Genomic DNA, 25,382 nt, shown 5'->3' on the forward strand with positions numbered 1-25,382 from the left:
AATTGTCCAATGTTGACATTGGACGAGCTGACGCTGTCCTCGAGATTTCGGTGGCTTGTTAGCTTGGTGCTCAAATAGCTCATTAGCTCATGCGATAGCGCAAGTAATAAAGAGTTATCTTCCCCGGAATTTCCATCTGCCAGAGCGGGGCTGGGTGTAGCAGGTTGGACGGGAATCATCGGTAGTGCACTGGACCTAAAGCCCCTACTTTAGCACTGGAATGCCAGTTGGCACATGGGGTAAATGGCAGAAACAGGGAAGCCCAATTAATAACACAACACCTTTCAGGGAAAACATATTTTGTTGTGATTTAGGCATAGTTTGAGGACCAAATGCACACTCTCGCGATAAAAATTACTCTAGTTATCATCAGTTAGGAAGTGGCAACAGCGCAGTATAGCCACTACATGCAGTGGCAGTTTCTGATATGAGCGATATGGGCAGCCACAAAGGGCAGGATTGCATCCCCCCTGATTTTTATTGATTTGTTTTCTTCAGGTGAGTTGTAAATATCTTTGGTCATTAATGCTGGCGGTACAGTGGTTCAGCTGGAAAGCATTGGCCTCACAGTTCTGAGGTCCTGGGTTCAATCCTGCCCCCCTGTGTGGAGTTTGCATGTTCTCCCCATGTCTGCGTGGGTTTTCTCCGGGCACTCCGGTTTCCTCCCACCTCCCAAAAACATGCAACATTAATTGGACACTCTAAATTCCCCCTAGCTGCGATTGTGAGTGTGGCAACCAGTTCAGGGTGTACCCCACCTCCTGCTCCTTGACAACTGGGGTAGGCTCCAGCACTCCCTATGACCCTTGTGAGGATAAGCTTCTAAGAAAATGGATGGATATTAATGGTGGAAAATAATTTATCAGTCTTTTTTCCCAACAAAAACATCATTATGAATACAGAAAAGATGACAAAATATATATAATCTCATCTCAATTTACTCACAAAGGAATTTACTTAGTTTGAAGTCTTGGCCCGTTTATTTCAACACAAATTTCATATACTTGCAGGAAACCAGGACTTATTCCTGTATGAATGGTATCCTTTAGAAACACATGGTTACTAACAATAAAATATACTCAGTAGCCATCTTCATGAATCTAAATGCCATCTAACATCATGATATTATATTAGAACCTGTACAGCCATTCGGAAATGTCATGCATTGCCTCCCCTCCTGTTAAACAGCTATTTTCGTGTCCATGGATGCATGAACACTTTATTCTCACTCAGATCTCCAAACTGTAATCCGAACACGCTAGCAAGGAAAGAAACCTGCCCTGAGAACAGTAATCCCATCGACCTGGAATCATTCCTCAAAATAGCAGCAGAGCTCATAAAAACAAAATCTTGGTCACGGGAGGATGAATTCAAAGCTTCATTTTACATCATAATGCATCATGGACAAACTGAGATTAATGGATGGTGGTAATTTGCATTTAATCATCATAACAATGTAATGGAGCAACACTCTTTAGACACTGGATTATCAAAGGCTACTATAAAGATCCCTTTATTTTGTGCCGTGAATAATAATCCCATCAATGATATTCCCATATTGTCACAATCCTGTGCAATCATTCATCCATCCATCCATCTATGCATCCACTTTCTTCCATTTTTCTTAGGTCATGTCACGGGGCAGTTTCTTTAGCAGGGACCCCGTTACTTCCCGCTCCCCAGCCACTTCATCCAGCTCTTCCGGGGGGATCCCGAGGTGTTCTGAGGCCAGCTGAGAGATGAAGTCTCTCCAGCGTGTACTGGGTACTAGGTTGTCTCTTCCTATTGGGACACACCTCAAACACCTCACCATGAAGGTGTCCAGGAGGCATCTGAATTAGGACACCGTCTCAATTATATGCACCATCAGCAGCGAGCACTCCAAGGTTGTGTCCTCTCCCCGCTGCTCCTCTGTCTCTACACAAACCACTGCACCTCATCGCATCTGGCTGTCAAACTCCCGAACTTTGCAGATGACACTACAGTCATTGGCCTCATCAATGATGATGATGAGTCCACACACCGACAGAAAGTGGAAAGGCTGGAGCTGTGCTGCGGCCGACACAACCTGGAGCTGAACACACTAAAGACTGTAGAGGTGATCGTGGACTTCACAAGGCATGCTCACCAAAGCTGCCCCTCAACTGGCTTGAGTCAACCATGGAGATGTTCAAGTTCCTGGGAAATAGTCTCTCAGGACCTAATGTGGGAGATCAACATCAACTCCATCCTCAAAAAAACCCAATAGAGGATGTACTTCCTTTGTCTTCTAAGGAAGCATGGCATGCTGTTGATGCATCTCTACATGGCACTCGTCAAATCAGTACTGTGTACCTCCATTAAAGTCTGGTTTGGTGCTGCTACAAAAAGGGACAAACTCTGTCTGCAATGGACAATCAAACTGCCGAAATGATTGTCGGAACCCCAATACCCACCCTCGAGGACATGCACACTACCAGAACTAAGACAAGGGAATGCAAAATCCTCTTGGACCCCACCACATTCTGGTCACCGGCTCTTCCAGCTCCTTCCCTGAGGTAAGCGCAATTCAACAATGCAATCCAAACCTACAAACATTCCAACAGCTTCTTTACTCTTGCAATTAACTTCTTAAACAGCTAATTTACAATTCAGTTGCAACAATCTGCCAATTTTTTGTCTGGAGTTTTTTGTCACATTTCTGCTGGGCCAGTTACCATTACAACTCGTGCACTCACTATACCATTCCCACCATGCAACACCATTTGGACATCTGAAGAGTACCTGCAGCATTTGCATAATCGACATTGTCCCAAAATTATCGCACTACCAGTCACTTTAAACTGGATATATTTCTTGAAGTCTTAGCGCCCTTTGCACAGTGGTCATTCCATTTGCACAATTCAACCATCCATTTTCAAAGCCACTTATCCTCGCAAGGGTCATGGGAGTGGGAGTGCTGGAGCCGATCCCTGCCACCCTCAGCCAGGAGCCAAGGTACACCCTGAACTGTTTGCTAGCCAATCGCAAGGCACATAGAGACAAACAAATAGTCACACTCACTTTCACAATTTAGAGTGGTTAACTTGTTACAATTTTTTGCTACGTGGGAGGGAAGAGAAAACCCACGCAGGCACGGGGAGAAGATGCAAACTCCACACAGGGAGGGCTGGATTGAACCCGAAAACATGCAAAATCCTTTATTGCTCTGTGAATATTCTCACAATGTCTTTATGTCTCAAAAGTATTCTCTGTCAATTGACTGTGTTGTCGGACTCGAGCAGCTCCAAATTCCATAAATTCCTCGTGTGCTCTGACATACTTGGCAATAAAGATGATTCAGATTCTGAGATGTTCCAGCCACCCCATCTGGCTCTTCTCAATGTGGAGGAGCCACAGCTCTACTCTGAAGTCCTCTGAGATGACCGAACTTCTTACATCTTATCTCGAAAGGGAGAGCCTGGACATCATGTAGAGGAAACTCTTTCCGCCCACTTGTATCTGGGATCTTGTTTTTTCAGTTATTACCCATATCTCATGACCGTAGGTGTGTGTAAGATCATAGATCAACTGGTAAATTGAGAGCTTCACTTTTTGTGTTAGGTCCTTCTTTACCACAACGGACCGATACAAAGTCCTCATCACTGCAGAAGCTGTACCGATTAGATCTTCCGTTCTATTCTTCCCTCACTTGTGAACAAGACCCCAAGATACCTCAAACCCTCAACTTGGGGCGGGATCTCAGGTGGATGCCACCCTTTTCTGATTGAGGTTCTCATCTTCTCAGATTTGGATGTAGAAGTTTTCATCCCAGCCCGTTCACATGCTGCTTTGAATTGCTCCAGCGAGAGTTGGAGATCACAGCTTGAATATATAATATTCAATATATATATATATATATATATATATATATATATATATATATATATAACCAATATAACCACATCATCTGCATGTGCAGATATTTTGTAAACTTCTGGCCAGTCTGAAACATCTGTGTGCCATTCGACAACTTGTTGTCAAGTGTTCATGTTCGCGATAGACGTCTCAGAAAGACAAACACGGCGAATGTACAGATATGTGTATACTTTAGTTTTAAGGTTAGGTTAAGGTTAGGGTTAGGATATATATAACGTATGTTAGCTTCCTCTATGTAGAAGAAGGGGAACTATGAGAGCGGGGGATATCCCAGTAAGCGTCTGCTACGTACTCAGAGTTCCCCTGTTAGTAAGGCATGCGCATTAATCACAAGGGGACTTTTCAGCACGGGGTAGCGGTCAGACCGTCACACTGGCATTCCTTTTTGGGGGGAATCCTCATTTGTCTCGGTACAGAGAACCCCAAAACTGCTCCAATTATCTACAAAAAAATCCCCCTTGCACAATAGATTTGATCTACTTTGCAATGAAGTCTCTCTCTCTCCTCTCTCTCTCTCTCCTCTCTCTCTCTCTCTCTCTCTCTCTCTCTCTCTCTCTCCTCTCTCTCTCTCTTTCTCTCCCTCGCTCTCGCTCTTGCTCTCCGTTTCGTTCCGATTCAAGTCATTACTATGACTAGGGAACGTGGGTACTGGGCTCAACACACGTATACATGCACACACAAACACACAGACAAACGAGGTAGATGCATTAATCACAAATTGAGCCATATTTTTCCATTCGATTTAAACGCGATCAAAGCCAATAAGACAGCTACACAGAGGCCACTTTCGCATCTACCTCCACCCCCACCCCACGAACACACACTAAAGGAGTAGATTAAAAAAAACAAAAGATGGTCTTCCCCATGTGCGTGCGTGAGTGCGTGAGTGCGTGCGTGAGCGTACCGCACAGCAGCTGCATCCAGGCGCAGGTCTTGTACACTGTGGAGGTGTTGCAGAAGAAGAAGAGTGCCATGCAGACGATGCAACCGATGATGAGCACCATGGAGAGCAGCACAAACACAGATGCCGCCTTGAAGGCTCCGGACGGGATGGAGCTAAAGTCGGAGAAGCTGCCCACGCAGGTGAGCTCCCGGCTGGGCGACGGCCCGGTGCCCACGCAGTAGTGGAAGAGGCCGAAGTAGCCGACCTGCTGCGTGTTGACGCTGTCTCCGATCCAGTAGGGCTGGATGAAGACCACCACGTTGACGATGGCGAAGCAGATGGTGAAGATGGCCCACAGCACCCCGACGGCCCGCGGGTTGTAGTTGTAGTTGTAACTGCCGTGGTAGATCTTGGAGGCTTCTTGGGAAGGCAACATGTTTGCTCCTTTTGTTTCAAAAAAAAAAAAAAAAAAAAAACAATCTCTCCCAGTCACTACACCCTCTGTCTCGTACACCCTCCCCAAAAAGGAAATAAAATCCAAACAAAAAGACACACTTCAACATCCACTTAATGGCAGAGCTGGATGTGCCTATTTATCTAATATAGGCCTTGCATGAAGGAAAAATGCTACGTGGGAAAAATACATAAATCATCACCTACCTACAGTACTAATGAATATTTCACAACCACAAGTGATCCAACATTGCTTGATTTCCTCTGGACCACACCATGAAAGATTTTTTTAAAAAGAATCCATAAAAAGGGGGCAATTTTCTTTATTTCACAGTCTCCAGCTCGATGTATTTCATTTAAAGCTGCTTTCTGAGCTCCAGCAACCCAATTGGTGTTTACATTATATCCATTAAAGCGTCCAAGAGGTGTGGGTGGATGGATGTGAGGGCTTGTTGCGTGCGTTTTTTTTTTTTTTTTTTTTACCTTCCCATGCATCCGTGGGGTACTCCCCTTCTCCGTCTCGCCTAAATGGCCACGCAGGATGTGCAAAAAGAAGCCAAAGGAGGGAAAATAAAAGAAAGAGGAGGAGAAAGGAGGATAGGATGCAGGAGCCCGAGAAGATGCGTAATCGTAAAAAAGCCCCCTCTGTCAAATCTGAGCCGTCCTTTCTTGTAAATCCAAAATTCTCCACCGCCTCAACTCCATCACCATCATGCTCGTTATACAGCCTTTATCCACAGCGTCTCGCCCCACTCTCTCTTTCTCTCTAGATTTCTCTCCCTCTCTCTCCACCGTCGTCCTCCTGCGCGCACCCCGGGAAGACGCTGATGTTTGTACTGATGACAGTGAGGGGGCGCGTTCACGTGCGCGGCGACGGTGGGTGGGTGTTTGAGGGGTGGGGGTGGCTAAGTGTGGACGTTTGCGTCAGAGCGCGCCACCGCTGGTTTCATTGTGAATTCAAATTGGAGGCTTGTCGCCATCAGCGTGATTGGAACAAAACGGCCTGCACTTATCAAAATGAAAAAACAAAAGAAAAAAAAATCCCAATGAAATATTAACTAATGGTTTGCTCCTTATATTGTTCTTCCTTCCCGAAAGATGATGTTCTTTAGCGTTGGAAGACAGTGGTTGTGAAAAATGTATGTAAAATTTGAAATCGACAATGTAGGTCCAGCATGAATGAATGAATATATATGTACACACACACACACACACACACACACATATATATATACACATTGAACGTGAGTAACTTTATAACTTGTACGACGAGGGCCGTGAGGAGTTAGGAAAGTCTTATCTTAGTACCCAAATTGGTGCCGTATCGTTCACGTTGAAGCTGCCCAGCCCAAGTTAGCCTAGCGCGCTGACGCTATTACCGACATAGAGTATACAAAAGATCAATCGTCGACCTTTTAAATTGCCATATGTTTTATATTTTGAACACAGGTAGTGTGTGATTTGTGTACCTTATGTACTGATTGTTTATTGTGATTGCTTTCATTTGAACTAGCTTTAACATAGATTAAGTAGTATGTAAATTCTGTATCTTTTGTGGTGACTTTGTTTATTTGATTGCTTCTTTTTGATTATCTGCAGCCCGTTGGGCGGCACATTTTTGTGCTACCTGACGGCCGGTCCCAAGCCCGGATAAATGCAGCGGGTTGCGTCAGGAACCCCGGATAAATGCATAGGGTTGCGTCAGGAAGGGCATCCGGCGTAAAACTGTGCCAAACATATATGACCGTTCATCATACAAATTCTACAACAGTTAGTTCGTGGCTCGGGCTTCCTACACCTGAGCCCGGAAATGTTTATCTACAAGGCATATGTAGAAATTCAGATGATTTAGGTCGAAGACAAAAAAAGAGGAGGAAAGAGGCTTAGTCAGAAGAAGAAGAGGAGGAATGCACAAACCCTACATCTGTGTGTCGGGACTTTGAATATTGGGACTATGACAGGAAAAGCTCAGGAGTTAGTTGACATGATGATTAGGAGAAAGGTTGCTATATTGTGGATCCAAGAGAGCAAGTGGAAAGGGAGTAAGGCTAAAAGTTTAGGTGCAGGGTTTAAATTATTCTACCACGGAGTAGATGGGAAGAGAAATCAAGTAGGGGTTATTTTGAAAGAACAGCTGGCTAAGAATGTCTTGGAGGTGAAAAGAGTATCAGATTGAGTGATGAGAATGAAATTTGAAATTCAGGGTATTGTGACTAACGTGATTAGCGGCTATGCCCCACAGGTAGGATTTGACCTCGAGTTGAAAAAGAAATTCTGGAAGGAACTAGACAAAGTAGTCCTGAGCACCCCAGACAGAGAGAGAGTTGTGATAGGTGCAGATTTCAATGGACATGTTGGCGAAGGAAACAAGGGCGATAAAGAAGTGGTGGGTAAGTACGGCATTCAGTAAAGGAACTTTAAGCAGCAGATGGTGGTGGATTTCACAAAAAGGATGGAATTGGCAGTGGTGAACGCTTATTTCCAGAAGAGAGTGAAACATAGAGTGCCCTACAAGAGCCAAGGTAGAAGCACGCAGGTGATTTATATTTTGTGTCGACAGTGTAATCTGAAGGAGGTTACCGACTGTAAGGTTGTGGTGGGGGAGAGTGTAGCTCGAAAGCACAGGATGGTGGTGTGTAGGATGACGCTGGTACTGGGTAGGAAGGCTAAGAAGACAAAGGTAGAGCAGAGAATCAGGTGGTGGAAATTGAGAAAGGAAGTATGTTGCGTGACTTTCCGGAAAGAGGTGAGACAGGCTCTAGATGGACAGGAGGAGCTCCCAGAAGACTGGAATACTACTGCCAAGGTATTCAGAGAGGCAGGCAGGAGAGTACTCGGGGTGTCTTCTGGTAGGAAAGGGGAGAAGGAGACTTGGGGGTGGAACCCCAAAATACAAGGAGTCATCCAAGGTAAGAGATTAGCGAAGAAGTGGGACATGGAGAGGACTGAGGAGAGGTGTAAGCTATACATTGAGATGCATCGTAAGGAAAAGGTAGTGGTGGCTAAGGTAAACAAGAGGCATATGACGACATGTACTCCAGGTTGGATACGAAAGAAGGAGAAAAGGAGCTATATAGGTTAGCCAGACAGAAGGATAGAGATGGGAAGGATGTGCAGCAAGTAAAGGTGATTGAGGATAGCGGTGGAGTTATGTTGACTGGTGCCAGTAGTGTGCTAAGTGGATGGAAAGAGTACTTTGAGAAGTTAATGAATGAAGAAAATGGGAGCAAAGGTAGAGTAGAAGAGGCACGCGTGAATGACCAGGAAGTGACATTGATTCGTAAGGGAGAAGTTAGAAAGGCACTGAACAGAATAAAAAATGGAAAGGCAGTTGGTCCTAATGACATACCGGTGGAGGTATGGAAGCAATTTGATGAGTTGGCTGTGGAGTTTTTGACCAACTTATTCAATAGAAGAGTAGCGGGAGAGAAGATGCCTGAAGAATGGAGGAAAAGTGTACTCGTCCCATTTTTAAGAACAAAGGCGATGAGGAATGGAGGAAAAGTGTACTCCTCCCATTTCTAAGAACAAAGGCAATGTTCAGAACTCTGGAAACTACAGAGGAATAAAGATGATGAGCCACACAATGAAGTTATGGGAAAGAGTAGTGGAGGCTAGACTCAGGGCAGAAATAAGTATCTGCGAGCAACAATATTGTTTCATGCCTAGAAAGAGTAACAAAAAATGCACTATTTGCCTTGAGGATGCTCATGGAAAAGTACAGATAAGGTCAGAAGAAGCTACATTGTATCTTTGTAGACCGAGAGAAAGCCTATGACAGAGTACCAAGAGAGGAACTGTGTTACTGCATGCGCAAGTCTGGTGTGGTGGAGAAATATGTTAGAATAGTACAGGACATGTATGAGGGCAGCAGAACAATGGTGAGATGTGCTGTAGGTGTGTCAGAAAAATTTAAGGTGAATGTGGGACTGCATCAGGGTTCCGCACTGAGCCCCTTCCTGTTTGCGGTAGTAATGGATAGGCTAACAGACGAGGTTAGACTGGATTTCCCTTGGATCTTTATGTTCGCAGATGATATTGTGATCTGCAGTGAAAGCAGGGAACAGGCACAGGAACAGTTGGAAAGATGGAGGTATGCACTCGAAAGAAGAGGAATGAAGATTAGCCGAAGTAAAACAGAATATATGTATGTGAATGAGAGAGGCAGAGGAGGAAGAGTGAAGCAGGGAGAAGAATAGCGAAGGTGGACGACTTCAAATACTTGGGGTCAACAATACAGAGCAATGGAGAGGGTGGTAAGGAAGTGAAGAAAGGGGTCCAAGCGGGGTGGAAAAGTTGGCAGAAGGTGTCTGGTGTTCTAGATTAGATTAGAGACGGTGGTTCTGAAGAAACAACAGGAACCAGAACTTGAGGTAGCAGAAATGAAGATGCTGAGGTTCTCGCTTGGTATGAACAGGTTGGATAGGATTCGAAATGAGCTCATTAGAGGGAAAACCAAAGTTGGATGTTTTGGAGACAAGGTTAGAGAGAGCAGACTTCGATGGTTTGGACATGTTCAGAGGTGAGAGAGTGAGTATGTTGATAGAAGGGTGCTGAAGATGGAGCTGCCAGGCAAAAGAGCGAGAGGAAGACCAAAGACAAGATTGCTGGATGTTGTGAGGGAAGACATGAGGGCAGTTGGTGTTAGAGAGGAAGTTCCAGGAGATAGGCTAAGATGGAAAAAGGTGATGTGCTGTGGCGACCCCTAACAGGACAAGCCGAGAGAAAAAGAATAATATATATATACATGGCGGCACGGTAGGTCAGCTGGTAAAGCGTTGCCAGTCAATTGCAAGGCACATGGAGACAGACAACAGTCGCACTCACAATCACACCTGTGACCAATTTAGAATCTCCAATGAATCCATGTTTGGGATGTGGGAAGAAATCGGAGTGCCTGGAGAAAACCCACACAGGCATGTGGAGAATATGCAAACTCCACACAGGTGGGGCCGGGATTGAACCCCGGGCCTCAGAACTGTGAGGCCAACACTATACAGCTGCACCACCGTATATATATTTGGTGGCGCTTTCTCCAGGATCGACATACACTGTAGGTCCCTTGGAGCAGGATTGGGTGGTGGTTGCTAGACAAGCGCTGCCGGACCAGGCGCTTAGAGCTGCCACTGTGCAGGAGTCACTACCCTGAGCCACTGTGGTGCAGGAACAGATGCTGTGAGCGGCTGTGGCACAGGAACAGGCACCGTGAGTTGTCACGGTGCAGGCCATTTCACAGGGACAGGAACTGTGACCTGATGAGGCACAGGAATTCTCTCTCCACTTGGCTTTTCAGGCTGCCACCGTAAAGGCAGAACACAGGAAAAAAAGAGTGACAAAGTGTGCAGGAACTAGAAATATTGAATTGGGGAAACAAGTGGGATGAGACGAGGTCAAGAAATTGGCACAGTCTTGCATTTCTAAGCACGTAACTTGATCTGAGGCGTGGAATGAGGACATGAAGTAATAAACAGTTAAATGCGGAAGAAACGAAAATGGGGAACAAAATGTACTATCAAACAGAAACAGAAATAACCAAAGACTATGTTGTGAGACAAAAAGCTACAACAACAAAAAGGCACCACAAGAAAAACCAAAGCCTTGGATTACACATAATGGTTTTTGGTGATGGGAAACGAGAGCAGTGCATTTCTAGGAAGATGCCCAAAGTCATAGGAATAAAGACAAGAAAAAAAAAATCATAAAAACTTAGTACAACCGACTGGGTGAAGTATAAAGTACAAATGCCAGTTTGAAGTCGGGACATTGTGCTAAATGCAAATTAAAAACAGAACACAGTGATTTGCAAATCCTTTTCAATCTACAGTATTCAATGAAATACAGAAAATTGATACATTGTTTCATGTTCAAATTAATAACCTTTGTTTTATTTAATTGCATTTTTCTTGCAAATGTTCACCCATTGTGACACCACTGTATTCCTTCACCTTTCCTTTAATTAAATGACACTCAATGAGTGTTCGGCAACTGACAACATTAATTGTTCAAGCTTTATTGATGGAATTCTTTCCCATTCGTGCTTGAAGTGCGACTTCTGCTGCTCAACATTCCAGAGTCCCCGTTGTTGCACATATAACACACCACACATTTTCAATTGGAGGCAGGTCTGGAGATCAGGTCGGGTCAGGATGTGTCACCATGTTTCTTTTTCTCCAATACACACTTATACACAGGCTTTGGTAGCATGTGACTTGGGTTCTTCAAAGAGGACACTTGGTGCTCTCTTCCTGTGCGTTAAATATAGTTTTATTTTCTCGGAAGCCAGATGATGCGTTAACTATTGAAGCCTTTATTCTTTTTCCATGAAAAGGTTTGTAATACCCTTGGGACAAACATCTGAAATCCAGTTTTCAAATTCTTACAAAGGCAGACAAGACTACAGTACAACAAGACAGAGCAGTGTATATTTTTCTTTGATTTTGAGAACATTGGGGGAAGTTGTGGTTTTCCCAAAAGAAGAAAAAGCAAAATTCTCAATGCTTTTCAACTCCATGCTTTTTATTTCTTTATATATCGCATCGTATTGTCTGCTTGCATTGCAGGGAGCACATCCGGATTGTAAACAAATACAAAATAAACAAACACGCACTTCTCCTCTGCCAGAACACTCTGGGTTCTATTTTCGTAGACTGCGCATCTGTGGCGAAGTGCAAATCCTGGCATACAGTGTGTGTGTTTCTTTCGGCTTGTCCCTTTAAGGGTCGCCACAGCGTATCATCTCAGATGAACGCATATATATGTTTGGCACAATTTTTACGCCAGATGCCCTTCCTGACGCAACCCTTCTACTGGCATACAGCGATGTTCAAAATAATAACAGTCCAATGTGACGAATCAGATTAATCCACATTTTCAGCATATATATTTTTTCATTGCCCCATGTCAAATAAGTTAGTTCGTGGGGACCCGTAGCTCAGTGGTGAGAGCACTGGTTTGGTAAACCATGGGTTGTGGGTTTGTTTCCCACTGGGGCCTCCACTCCCTGATAAGGGTTGCGTCAGGAAGGGCCTCCGGCGTAAAAATCATGCCAAACAAATATGTGTGTTCATCTGAGACAACACGCTGTGGCGACCGGGAAAGGGACAAGCCGAAAAAAACTTACTTACTTACATGTTAAATAAGTTATTAGTGGGCGCAGTACATTTTCAAAAAGCCAACAAGACCAGCATTTAATTACACACTATTTTCACAATTTGTTCAAAAGGGTGCGTTCAAAAAATAGCATCTCCTGCATCTTCTTCTCTAACCCCAACTGCCCTCATGTCTTCCCTCACCACATCCATAAAGCTTCTCTTTGGTCTTCCTCTCGCTCTTTTGCCTGCCAGCTACATCCTCAGCACCCTTCTTCCAATATACTCACTCTCTCGCCTCTGAACATGTCCAAACCATCGATGTCTGCTCTCTCGAATCTTATCTCCAAAACATCCAACTTTGGCTGTCCCTTTAATGAGCTCATTTCTAATCCTATCCAACCTGCTCACTCCGAGCGAGAACGTCAACATCTTCATTTCTGCAGCCTCCAGTTCTGCTTCCTGTTGTTTCTTCAATGCCACCGTCTCTAATCCGTACATCATGGCCGGCCTCACCACTGTTTTGTAAACTTTGCCCTTCATCCTAGCAGAGACTCTTCTGTCACATAACACACCAGACACCTTTCGCCAGCTGTTCCAACCTGCTTGGACCCGTTTCTTCACTTCCTTACCACACTCACCATTGCTCTGGATTGTTGACCCTAAATATTTGAAGTCCTCCACCCTCGCTATCTCTTCTCCCTGTAGCCTAACTCTTCCCCCTCCACCTTTCTCATTCACGCACATATATTCTGTTTTACTTCGGCTAATCTTCATTCCTCTCCTTTCCAGTGCATGTCTCCATCTTTCTAATTGTTCCTCTGCATGCTCCCTGCTTTCACTGCATATCACAATATCATCTGCGAACATCATGGTCCAAGGGGATTCCAGTCTAACCTCATCTGTCAGCCTATCCATTACCACCGCAAACAGGAAGGGGCTCAGAGCTGATCCCTGATGCAGTCCCACCTCCACTTTAAATTCTTCTGTCACACCTACAGCACACCTCACTATTGTTCTGCTGCCATCATACATGTCCTGTACTATTTTTACATACTTCTCTGCCACACCAAACTTACGCATGCAGTACCACAGTTCCTCTCTTGGTACTCTGTCATAGGCTTTCTCTAGATCCACAAAGACACAATGTAGCTTCTTCTGACCTTCACTGTACTTTTCCACTAGCATCCTCAAAGCAAATAATGCATCTGTGGTACTCTTTCTAGGCATGAAACCATACTGTTGCTCGCACATACTTACTTCTGTCCTGAGTCTAACCTCCACTATTCGTTCCCATAACTTCATTGTGTTGCTCATCAACTTTTTTCCTCTTTAATTCCCACAGCTCTGATCATCGCCTTTGTTCTTAAAAATGGGAACTAGTACACTTTTCTTCCATTTTTCAGGCATCTTTTCGTCTGCTAGTATTCCTTCAAAAAAAGGCATGTGCAAAAGAGGCTACAATTTGCTAAAGAACATGTCAACCCCCAAATTCCGAATTCAAGCCACAGTACACAGTGAAGACAGTGAAGCATGGTGGTGCAAGCATCATGAAACAGGCATGTTTCTCCTACTGTGGTGTTGGGCCTATTTATTGCATACCAGGGTTCATCTAGCGGTTTTGTCACGAGCCATCGGTGCGGGGGGAGACTCAAATGCAGGACTCCAAGACGAAGACATGATGTTAGACGTGGTTTTCTTTCAGAAACTGGTCGATACCAAAAAGCAGTCTAAAACAAGGCACAAAAACGCTAGGCTAGGCAGGATCCAAAAAGACATTCAGCAAGGTCCGAAGACTATGGGGCAAACTAACAATCTTAACGGGACAGGATTAACAAAAGGGCACAGAATCATTGTGACGAGAATAGCTCAACACTACACTTACTCTCAGTGGTGGGGAATCCAACGGCCAATGAACGCAACACACTGACACAAGGCAACGAACTGGCAACGCCAGTAACAAAATCCCAAACTTAAATGTTGTTTCATTCAGCTTGTCCCTTTCGGGGTCACCACAGTGTGTCATCTCAGATGAACGCACATATATGTTTGGCACAATTTTTACGCCGGATGCCCTTCCTGACGCAACCCTTCTCATGGAGTGAAGGCCCCAGTGGGATACAAACCCACAACCCCTGGTCGAATTCATTTATACGAGACATGTATTGAAAATCAAATACAGGGCATACCTTCGTGCAAACATATTTGTTCCGGTTGATATTAGATGGATTTAGTTGATGATGCGGTCTTCCACAAAGTTTGATCCATCGAAGGCATTTTTCATACTGGGTCTTCAGTTTTGGAAAGGGTACGAATCGAACTCCACCAACTAGCCTTTCAGGATACCTGTCGTCACTATTACAAAGTCCGTGACTACACCTCTTAACCATATTTTTTGTTAAATAACCCAAATACGCGATAAAAACGCTAACAAAACCTATACTGGACCATGCAATGTTGTCTGAGAAAATGGCGGGAGCAAAAACGGGCTTTGGTTTATGCAGATCTCTGGCCTCTGATTGGTCAGCGACGCGGATTGCGCAATATCCACGGAGGGGTCAATTAGAGTACACATGGAAGACAGCTGTGGCCGGTGACAAGTGTCAGAGGTGACACCGACCAGACCGGTGGCCAGGCCATGCCCTTCTTGGCAGTGGTCCATCTTTGCTTATGAAAGGTTTGCATATGTTGAAATACTTGAAGAGGTCATGTTGCCTTATACTGAAGAGGACTTGCCCTTGAAATGGGTGTTTCAACAAGACCCCAAACACACTCGTAAACATGCAAAGTCTTGGTTCCCAACCAGCAAAGTTGTTATGGAATGGCCAGTACAATTCCCAGACCTTACTCAAATCGAGAACTTGTGGGGTGACCAAAAAAAAAAATGCTGCTTATGCAGCAAAACCAAGACATGTAAATGAATTGTGGAATGTCGTTAAGGAATCTTTGAGTGTAATAATAGCTGAAAGGTGCCACAAGTTGGTTGACTCCATGCCACACAGATGAGAAGCAGTTACAAAAAAACAAAACAAAACTGGTAATTAACTAACTAAATATTAGTTTAGTGAGTCAAAGGATTGGTAAATGTTTGTACAAAATAGTTTTGAGTTTTTAAAGTCAACAGCAGACTGCTATTTTTAACATCCCCCTTTCAACAAATTGCATAATTGCACAGCCTTAAGAGTACGTACACTCTATCATGAATGCTGGGTCTTGTTGGCTTTCTGAGAATCCATTGCACTTACTGGTAACTTGTTTGACATCTAGCAAAAAAAAAAAAAAAATATATATATATATATATATATATATATATACTGAAAATGTGGATTAATCTGGTTAGTCACATTGGACTGCTATTATTTTGTACAGAACTGTACTTACTCCATACTGTTTGCAGATCTGTGACCTCCTCCAAGCCTACACCATCTGCTGGTGGAGGTCCGTTTGCATTTCTTTAGAAATCTAATTTGGGTGCTTCATCTTCCTGGATTTGAGCAAATCAGTTTCTTTTTCCACCATGTCAAAGATTGTCAGTGCAGCTCTCGCACACGGCATTTAAAGCGAATGAGACGACCCGCTTCAATTGGACAGGATTGCTGTGGACTGTGATCACCAACCGCACTCATGAAGACATCCTTCTTTTGTCTACCAAAATTACTTTCCTTGCGGGGTTAGACTATGTGGCAGATTCACAGCAGTCACAAAAATCGAGCCCTCAAACTCAATTTCTCCTGCCATGAATTGGCTTCAAAACAGAATGTGATGGATTGTGTGTGTGTGTGCGTCTGTGTTTGAGAGAGCGCGAGGATGTATCTGTCCTTTGTCGCCAATGTAAATAATTTCCTGTGTGCACATGTGCAAGGCATTTTATGCGCAAGTGTCGCATGTTAATGTGTGTGCTAAAACTGGCAGAGTGAAAGGTGCAATGTAACTGCTGAAGTGAGGTCAGAGAGTCATGAGAGAGAAAATAGACTGTTCACGCTGGGAATTCCTCTTCAGGACGCAGGTGTTTTTCACACAGGGTGATGGACAAAGAGATGTGGGGGGTTGCGAGCGTGTGTGCACTGAGTGTGTATGTGTTTTGTGTGTGTGCGTATGTATAAAAGAGAGAGAAAGAGAGAGACAAGTAGGGGTGGGGGGGGCAGAAAGCTGAAAGTGTCAGGCTGTGACAACTGATCAGAAGACGCAATGGCAGCCTCGTATAGATATAAACACTGTAGGCCCTTCGTCTTTTACTTTACTGTATTGTCTTTTACTCCTTTCTGTATTGTATCGCATACAACGATGCTCATTTCTAAATTTGACTATATTTATATTTCACTCGGAATTTATAGAAAAATAAATTGTCATTCAGGTAAAGCATAATGGTTAACGAGTGGACATAAAATGTGCGCACACCACTGTTCAAATGCGTGGTTTTTGTGAAATAAAAATATGAAACCGAGATACAGATTGTCCAAACTTTTTCCACCATCAGTGGGAGCAATAACCTGTGCAACTCTACTGGAAAAAAAATAATCTTTGCATAAAGGGAGTGATGGCCTAAAGCCCATTAGTTTCCATGAATCATTCATTAAATTTCCTTACCAGTTATCCCCTCTAGGCTCACGGGGGGTTTGGAGCCTATCCCAGCCATCTCTGAACCAGTGGCGAGGTATACCCTGAAGTGGCCACAAGCAAATTTTAGGTCACATATAAACAAACAAGTACTCATACTCACATTCACAACTATGGGAAATTTAGTCTTCAACTGAACTCCCGTGCATGTTTTGGGGATGTGAGAGGAAAGCGGAGTACCCGGAGAAAACGCACACAGCTATGGGGAGAACATGCAAACTCCACACAGGTGAAGCCAGGATTGGGTGTGTCTTCAGAACTGTGATGAAAACATCAATCCATACTGTGAAAATTTGGATGATAAAAAAGCTGCCAAAAAAACTGAAAAGAAAAACAGATTTTCTTGTTCTAATTTTGGTCGCAGCGCAGGTGAGCAGGAGTCTATCTAAACTGACTTTGAGTGAGAGGCTGCGTAAAAAATGGGGGGGGGGGGGGGTGCAATCTCTGACGACACAAAACGAGCAAATATATTGTCACGAACAATCTAATAATCCTAACATGCATGTTCTTGGAATGTGGCAGGAAGCTGCACTGGAAGGCTCCAGCCGAGAGTCCAGCCATGAACTTCAGAAAAGTGAGTCAGGCATTTGGGTCACCATGCTGCCCCAGTCAATATATATTTGTGGCATATACTGTAAACCAAAACGGCATGTCATGTCCAGTTTTTGAGAACCATGAAATGTTTAACATATATTAATTATTATGTGGTCCTAAAAATGTTGGTAGCTGTTTTGCTCCGTCACTCATTCCTCATGCAACGCTCTTGTTTGACCACTAGAGAGCAGCATTTAATTATAACTCATTGTCTAAAATGCCGAAAGGATTAATCTTGTAAAATAATTTCCATGGGGTATCGTTTCTGCTCATGGCACGAATATAAATGATCTTAATCTATTCATTTATGAAGAAGGTGACATTCAGCGCATTTGGAGTTGATAAACTTTGATTGAATGGACAGCCTCAGTGGCTTGTAGTGTAGGTGTTCATTTCGTTGCAATATTTGAGTCACAGTACCAGCTATGCGATTGCAGATATGTTTCAACATTATGGAAGGGCATTATGAACTGTTTTGATATATATCTATTTCTAAGAGGAAGTGACGTTCCATTTGAGATGTTTAGCAAGATGCTTCTTTCGAATTTGACACTTTTTTTTTTCTGCCAACCTGCTAACATATGCCACAGATGTGGCTGAGCGCAAAACACTCAGTGTTTACATTATCACATCATTCTACAGCCTAAAAGGTTAAATGCTATTATTTACAGAACAATCATTAACAAAAAAAATAAATAAATAAAAACTCCTTTTTACAAGGGAACCATCAATATAATAAGTAATTTAAGCACAATAGTATTTTTTTTTTGTATGAAAGTGGGGAAAAGGGTTTTACAAGGTGCCCTTTTTGACTTCTCATGTTTTACATCTTGGGCAGCACAGGACATCGTGTCAGAGTGGAGAAATCCCAAGCAAGGATTGTTCAAAAGATATCATCTGGATCAAAATAACCATAATTTTGAAATCCCCCCCCCCCCCCCCCCACCTTTTTTTTTTTTTTTTTTTTTTTGCGATCCAGGATCACGTCATCTGTGTGAGTTTTGCTCAAAGAAAAATTGGATTGGAACAGTCCCATCCAGATCTGGTTTTAAAGGATTACCAAATCCAGATAATGAGACACTTAAGACTGTGAGGTGTATCAAATAACAACAACAAAACTGGTTGGCCTGCTAAAAAAAAATTCATAGAAATCTATAGAATCGTATAGAATTTGTACAGAACAACTTGCTTTATAGAACTTTGTCTGGAATTTTCTATAAAATTTCTACGGAACAACACTTGGGTCCTAAAGTTCTATACTTCTTTAGAAATTCTTTAGTAATGTTATATAGAAAATTTTTAGCAGGGTGAATACCCAGCATAGCGTCCCTTCATATGTATTTATCCGAACAAACAAAAACATCGGAAAATACAAAAAGCACAGAAAATACAAATGCAATAGCCTAAATGCTTTATATTAAAATTGAAAATTTCAACCTTGAGATATTAAAAACCATGGTGTGTTGTTGTAAATGAATTTCAGATCTCTGTTTGCTGTGGTTGACAAGCTCACAACACCCACGAACAGATGGGTCCAGAACTTGTTAGCTGTTAAATGCAATGAGTTTGCCGACTATTTGAGTGAAAAAATACAATCTATCAGGATAATTATTGGCACAAATCAACAGAATTATAAAATTATACTAGATCTGAAGCCACACAGCGAAAACTACATTCCTATCTCAGAATTTGATACAGTTGACCAAAAAACTGTACAGAAAACAATTCAACAGTTGAAAGCTTCAACGAGCTGTCTAGACACACTACCATTTGACTTTTTTAAAACTATTGTGAAATCCATGCTAGTTGGTTTGCAGCAAATATTCAATTGCTCACCCTTCAGTCTGGCAAGTTTTATCTCAAGTAGAATTTGCTATTGTAATGGTCTTCTGACTGGACTCCCCCAAAAGAGCATAAAACAGCTGCAGCTCATTCAGAATGCCGCAGCTCAGGTTGTGACCAGAACAAAGAGGTCAGAGAATATCACTCCAATTCTTAAGTCTTTACACAGGCTTCCAGTCAGCTTTAGAATAGATTTTTAAGTTCTGCTACTGGTCTTGAATCACAAAATGTTTTAAGTACTGAATACATGAAAGAAATGCTTATGGAATACAAACCCAGCAGGACTCTGGGATCGACAGACTCGGGTCAAATAGTGGAGCGCAGAGTCCAAGTACTTTATCAAAGAGGGTCAGAAAGGTTTGGATTTTTTTGGGCCTTAATAAATTGAATTGTCATTTGAAAGCCTATATCCTTGGGTTGTCTCTGAGTGATATTAAATTTGGTTTGATGATTTGAAACTTCTGTGTATGATAGATATGCACTAAGAAAAAACAGGAAGGGGCAAATACTTTTTCACGGCGCTGTAGTTTTAAAGTTTGTTAAAATGTTATTGAGTATTTCAAAAACAAGGCAGTAAAGGGATTTCCCAACGATGTCACTGGAAAAGAACAAGGATGACTTTGTCCAAAACAATGAGAAAAAAGATTTTGGTGACTCTCCGCTAAATCCAAGTGTCGGAAATCTGGGACAGCGATATGGAAAGAAAATGGCTACCGGTTTTCTGGATTTAGTAAGATGTCTACAATTGGTTCTGTAACGAGCAGCTAGATAGTTAGTGGATAACTAGTCATGAATAGTATCAGGGACTAACTTTAAGTAGCTATTCTCTATACTTGTCCTCTATGGTCGCACATTCCTATGCACTACCTACAAAGAAGACCTGGCTTCACCTGGCATCGTGACCTCCATTTTTATTGTAAAATTGTCCACTCCAGTTGTTTAATTGCGGTTGATGAGCAACTTTTGGTGTGTTTACGCTGCTACCGGTAATGCTTTGATGCTGGCTGCTCTAAGCTGCAGCGAGGTTGGGCCGCCACGGATGACAGTCATCGACTTCCATATTGTTGTGTGACTTTTGAGGAATATTTTTTCCCGAAAAGTTTTGTTTGATTTTTGGGGCTTTCAATCATTCAGGAGTCTACGGAAAGTCCAGGTTGTTAACCATCAGTCTGCATAAATCAAACAAGATAATTATTCCAAAGGCTGCAGGCAGCTATTTGCGGAAATGCGTTCAGCGTATAATAAGAGGAAGTGGTTCAAACACCCTCCTGTTTTCAAGATCTGATGTGTTTCCTGGACACTGAAATGGAAATTAAACAGGATTTCTACTCCTTGGATAATTAGCTGTCAGTCCACAAAATATACTCTCCCACACCGAGCTTCGCTGTCCACTTCATTGTCTGATCTCAGATTAGTCGTCACCAGGAAAGTTGAAGGAGAATGACCTGAGCTCTACCTTTTCCCCAGGTACATATTCGCTTCATTTATCTTTTTTTCTCTCTTCACTTTCTGCACAATCACTGTTTAAAAGAAAAACGGAAGAACTATCCTACAACTGAATTGAACAAGAACTGCCTATAAGCAGTGAACCACTTCAAGGAAAAGTGTATTCACACTCATAATGATTGAAAAATCTCCATGAGACTCATCAGCTACAGTACGATCATTAGAGACTTTTGTTATTTTTGTTTCAAAGCTTAAAATTTTAAAAGAGGTTCACTCACTCACACATGAAGTGACTAATAAGACAAGCTGTCGTTTCTGTCATAAGCTAAGTGATCATGCACATATCAACAGTTTGATTAAGCACTTCAGTGAATAGATGACGCACTCAGTGATGCAATCACTCCTGAACAAGTGAATCAAAGATGGTAGTAAAAGTTCTGAATATGTTTGGAAAAGATCAGGCCGTAATTTTAATGTTATACCCGCTATTTGTCATTTTGGCGTTGCATTTTGAGGCGGTTCCTGAGGAGATACTCACTCTTACTGCCCTTGGACGCTCTTTTTGTTTAGCTTTCATATACAATTTTAGAATTCACATGCCATTATTTTTGATTTAAAAAAAAAAAAGCTGTATGTACAACATTGTGAACTCACTGGCATTTAATTGTAGTCAGACACCCCTGGGATTCGTTCATTAAGTGTGGGACCACTTATTGATTCATGTATCCATCAATTGCTTATGTATCTCCGCCACTTACATTCTCGCTCTATAGACTTCCATAAGTCATCCACCACATTTTACTTGGCGGGTTCACAACCCTTGCAACTAAACCCTGCATGCGTCTTCTCCTGTCAGTCTTTTCCTTTCTTGTCCCGTCCTTCCTTTGTGGGGCTACAGTCCCACGCAATATCTATATTTGATGTTTCCTTGTTTTAGATATGTAATACTTTACTTTTCTCATTCTATTTACAGTTAATGCTTTGTATTTGCCTTTGTCACTCTCCCCCCTCTCGAAAATCTTTTCTGTTCGACTGATCAACTTCAATAAACCTCTATTCAAATGTTGACAAATCACAGAAGAAGCTCAAAAACTCCACTGTGACACAATAAAACTGTTACAACATAAAAAAATATCCAGATTCTCAAGTATGTTTGATCTAAGAGCCCAACAGGACACATTTTTAAAGTCATCCTGCATACTAGCCAGCACACAGCAATGGGGATTGGGGAGTGGTGTGGGTGTGGATGTGGATGTGGGTGGAAATGATTGATTGTTGTATGGGATATAGGACAATGAGGTCAGAGGACATATTTCAGTCACCAGCGATTTTTACCACCTCATTTTGTATTTAATAAGGGCACCCGGTATCGTTCAATGCTCCAGTCATACACGGTTCGATGCATTCTCTTCCCCATATATGTCTTGATGCAAGACAGTACCACAGTTTGCGCTGCACCACCGCGTCAGTTGCACAGGATTGAAGTTGACTGTGGGAGTGCCCACATCATTGCAAATTACCAAAACCAGGTCCAGCCTGGCTCACTGATGGTAACTTTGGTGGAGGCAGAGTGAGTGGGTTCAGTTCCCATTCAGTGGCAATGTGAATGTTAATGCGAATGGTTGTCCATGTTTATATTTGCCCTGCGACTGACTGGGGACTAGTTCACGATGCAGTCTGCCTTTCACCCGACATCATCTGGGATAGACTTTCGTGGCCTGTGGCCCTAACCAGAAGAAGTGGTGTTGTAAATGGACATATGGGTATAGCCTCCCTCCTCAGCGTTATGCCAAGCGGATTTATACCAATCATGAAAATAGAGCCCTGATATTGCGCTAGAAGCTCCATAACAGAAAAAAAACCCAACAAAAACAATGGATAACCAATAGACTTTTCCCTGCTCTTCTGCTTGAGATGAACCCATTTGATTCAGGGCCGATTAAAAATGTATTTGTCCTAATGGTGGGTTTGTTTGAGGTACAGCGTAGACTTCTTAAGTGCAAGTCTTTCAGTATACAGTAATTACACGCTGCAAGCAACAATGGTAAAACATGGGCCATAGAGAGCTCATTAAATTTGGAAGCAGATATGGTTAACATTTTAAAATATCACAGTAATGTTGGTGGAGCTCCTGCTCCCTGTAGACTAAACCTGAAAGTCTTTAACTTTAGGTCAAGATGCTGATCTTTTAGAAGACAATTTTTTTCTTTCAACTTGTCCCGTTGGGGGTCGTCACAGCGTGTCAGCATTTTCCATCCAAGCCTATCTCCTCCATCTCATCTTCGTCCGTCACTTCATTTCACAACCTTGTCTTTGGTCTTTCTTCTTCGAGCTTCCCTCCCTGGCAGCTCCATCCATCCTGATCATCCTTCTACCAATATACTCACTCCCTCCCCTCTGGATGTGTCCAAACCAAAATCCCTAAGCTTGTCTCCAAAACATCTCACCTTGGCTTTCCCTCTAATGAGCTCATTTATATTCCTATCCAATCTGCTCACTCCAAGCGAGAACCTCAATATCTTCATTTCCGCAACCTCCAGTTCTACTTCCTGTTATCTCTTCAATGCCACCGTCTCTAATCTGTACATCATGGCTGGTCTCACCACTGTTTAATAAACTTTGCTGTTCATCCTAGCAGAGATTCTTATGTCACATAACCATACCACATACCAGACACCTTCCGCCAACTTTTCCACCCCGCTTGGACCCCTTTCTTCACTTCCTTACCACACCCGCCAATGCTCTGGATTGTAGACCTCAAGTATTTGAAGTCGTCCACCCTCACTATCTCTTCTCCCTGTAACCTCTCCGTTCCAGCTCCATCCCTCTAATTCATGTACATATATTCTGTCTCACTTGATTCTCTTCTTTCCAGTACATGCCTCCAACTTTGTAACTTTCCCTTACCTTGCTCCCTTCTTTAAATCCAAACACGTCATCTGTGGACATCATGGTCCGCAGGGACTGCAGTCTAACCTCATCTGTCAGCTTTTCCATCACCACTGAGAACAGGAAGCGACTCAGGGTTGAACAGTTCCACCTCCCCCTTAAATTCCTTTGTCACACCTACAGCACACCTTATCACTATTCTTGTACGTTCATAGATCTCCTGTACCATTCTAACATACTTCTGTGCTACTCCAGACTCTCTGAGTACTCTGTCATAGGCTTTCACAACATTCAGAGCCTTTAAGAACTCCAGGCAGAGCTCATCGACCCCTGAGGTCGTGCAGCCGAGGAGCTTCCTAACCACTCTCACTTTTCACAGTGTTGACAGTGCATTGCTTCCTCCAACTGAAACACTGGATGCTGGATCAGAATTTTCTCAAATTTGTCTTGACATTGCCTGGTCTCCATGGCCTCACCGGCCAGCCGGTACCCATCAGCTTTAGAGCGCTCCTGCAGGGGACTCCATTGTTCTGCTGGGGGACTTGAATACTCACATAGGCAATGACAGTCAGACCTAGAAGCGTGTGATTGGGTGGAACCCCTCTCGATTGGTGTTCTGTTTCTGTACCACTGTGCACATCACGGATTATCCATAATGAACACTATGTTCAAGAATAAGGATTCTACACGTGCACTTGGCATCAGGTCAACTCAAGCAAAACTCTAGTATTTATGAATGTCGTGACTCTGACACAGTTACCAGAACCTCCCCCACCTTGACAAACGGCTTTGCTCCAATTGATGATGGGATGCAAATACAGCAACAAACTATTTGTTTAATGTGAAAATTGTATGCAAGGCATACCCACTGGTGTTTGAGAGTACCAAAACCTATGAAATCACACTTGATTTAACCAAGGATAAATATCTGTTTTGATGATTCACAAACACTGCAGAAATATTCCAAATGTATGCCTTGATGTCTCTGTCAGTGTGACAACTTAAGAAGCACAGCAGCAACAGTTTGAGAACTGTTTTCCTTGATTTGACTACTAGCTGCATGAAATGTGATTCAAACCATAAACAGATGATTTGCCAAGATTAAAGTACAAACAACATCTGATAGACTTGAACCCCCACCCCACCGCACATACTCCCCCGGTGTATTTATCTCTTGACTCACTCCTTCTCGTACTCGTTTTTCTTTTTTCTCTCTTCGTTTTCTCGCTGGCAGGCCCTGAGCCACAGAGCTGTCATAGACCTCCTCTCCCCTTCCTTTTGTTCGGACACACAGCCCGGTAACCGTGGGTCTTGGAGATGGAGACTCAGCTTCCAATCCTATCTATGAGTCACTGCTGGGCAATCAGAGCAGGTGCTAGCAAGGTACAGTACCAGGTACATTTCCAGCCAAATGTACTCACTCTGAAATTGCTCGAGATCCCCTGAAAAGACTGGATGAGTCACATTATCCCAAGAAGGCATGATGAACAACAATTTTCCTTCTTCCCCCTCTTTTGATTTTAGTTTTTGACATCATTTTTGTCTTCTTTAACCAAGCTTGTGTCCGTGCTTCCTGAGATGACCCAGACAGACCACCCCCAGGGCACAGCTAATCTCCATTCGTGAGTAGTCGCCAGCCTGTATAATATTAGTGCTGATTAATTTCAGGGAAA

At 43.0% G+C, this 25,382-nt stretch overlaps 2 protein-coding genes across 2 annotated transcripts in view; one reads left to right on the forward strand and one right to left on the reverse strand.

Annotated features, from left to right (window-relative positions):
- The window catches only part of lhfpl4a (LHFPL tetraspan subfamily member 4a), a 58,981-nt gene that overhangs the window by 32,989 nt on the left and 610 nt on the right, over window positions 1-25,382 (reverse strand). The window contains exons 2-3 of the mRNA XM_061833748.1: window positions 16,909-16,982; window positions 4,802-5,224 (exon numbers count right to left, since the gene is read on the reverse strand). Of these exons, the coding sequence (XP_061689732.1) occupies window positions 4,802-5,224; window positions 16,909-16,957 (472 nt within the window). The 5' untranslated portion in view covers window positions 16,958-16,982. The remainder of the gene's footprint in view (window positions 1-4,801; window positions 5,225-16,908; window positions 16,983-25,382) is intronic.
- LOC133508002 (copine-9-like) overlaps window positions 25,193-25,382 on the forward strand; it is a 111,057-nt gene continuing 110,867 nt past the window's right edge. Inside the window, exon 1 of the mRNA XM_061833668.1 lies at window positions 25,193-25,232. Coding sequence (XP_061689652.1) covers window positions 25,193-25,232 — 40 coding nt within the window. The remainder of the gene's footprint in view (window positions 25,233-25,382) is intronic.

The sequence above is a fragment of the Syngnathoides biaculeatus genome, chromosome 2 (genome assembly GCF_019802595.1).
Source record: "Syngnathoides biaculeatus isolate LvHL_M chromosome 2, ASM1980259v1, whole genome shotgun sequence".
NCBI lineage: Eukaryota > Metazoa > Chordata > Actinopteri > Syngnathiformes > Syngnathidae > Syngnathoides > Syngnathoides biaculeatus.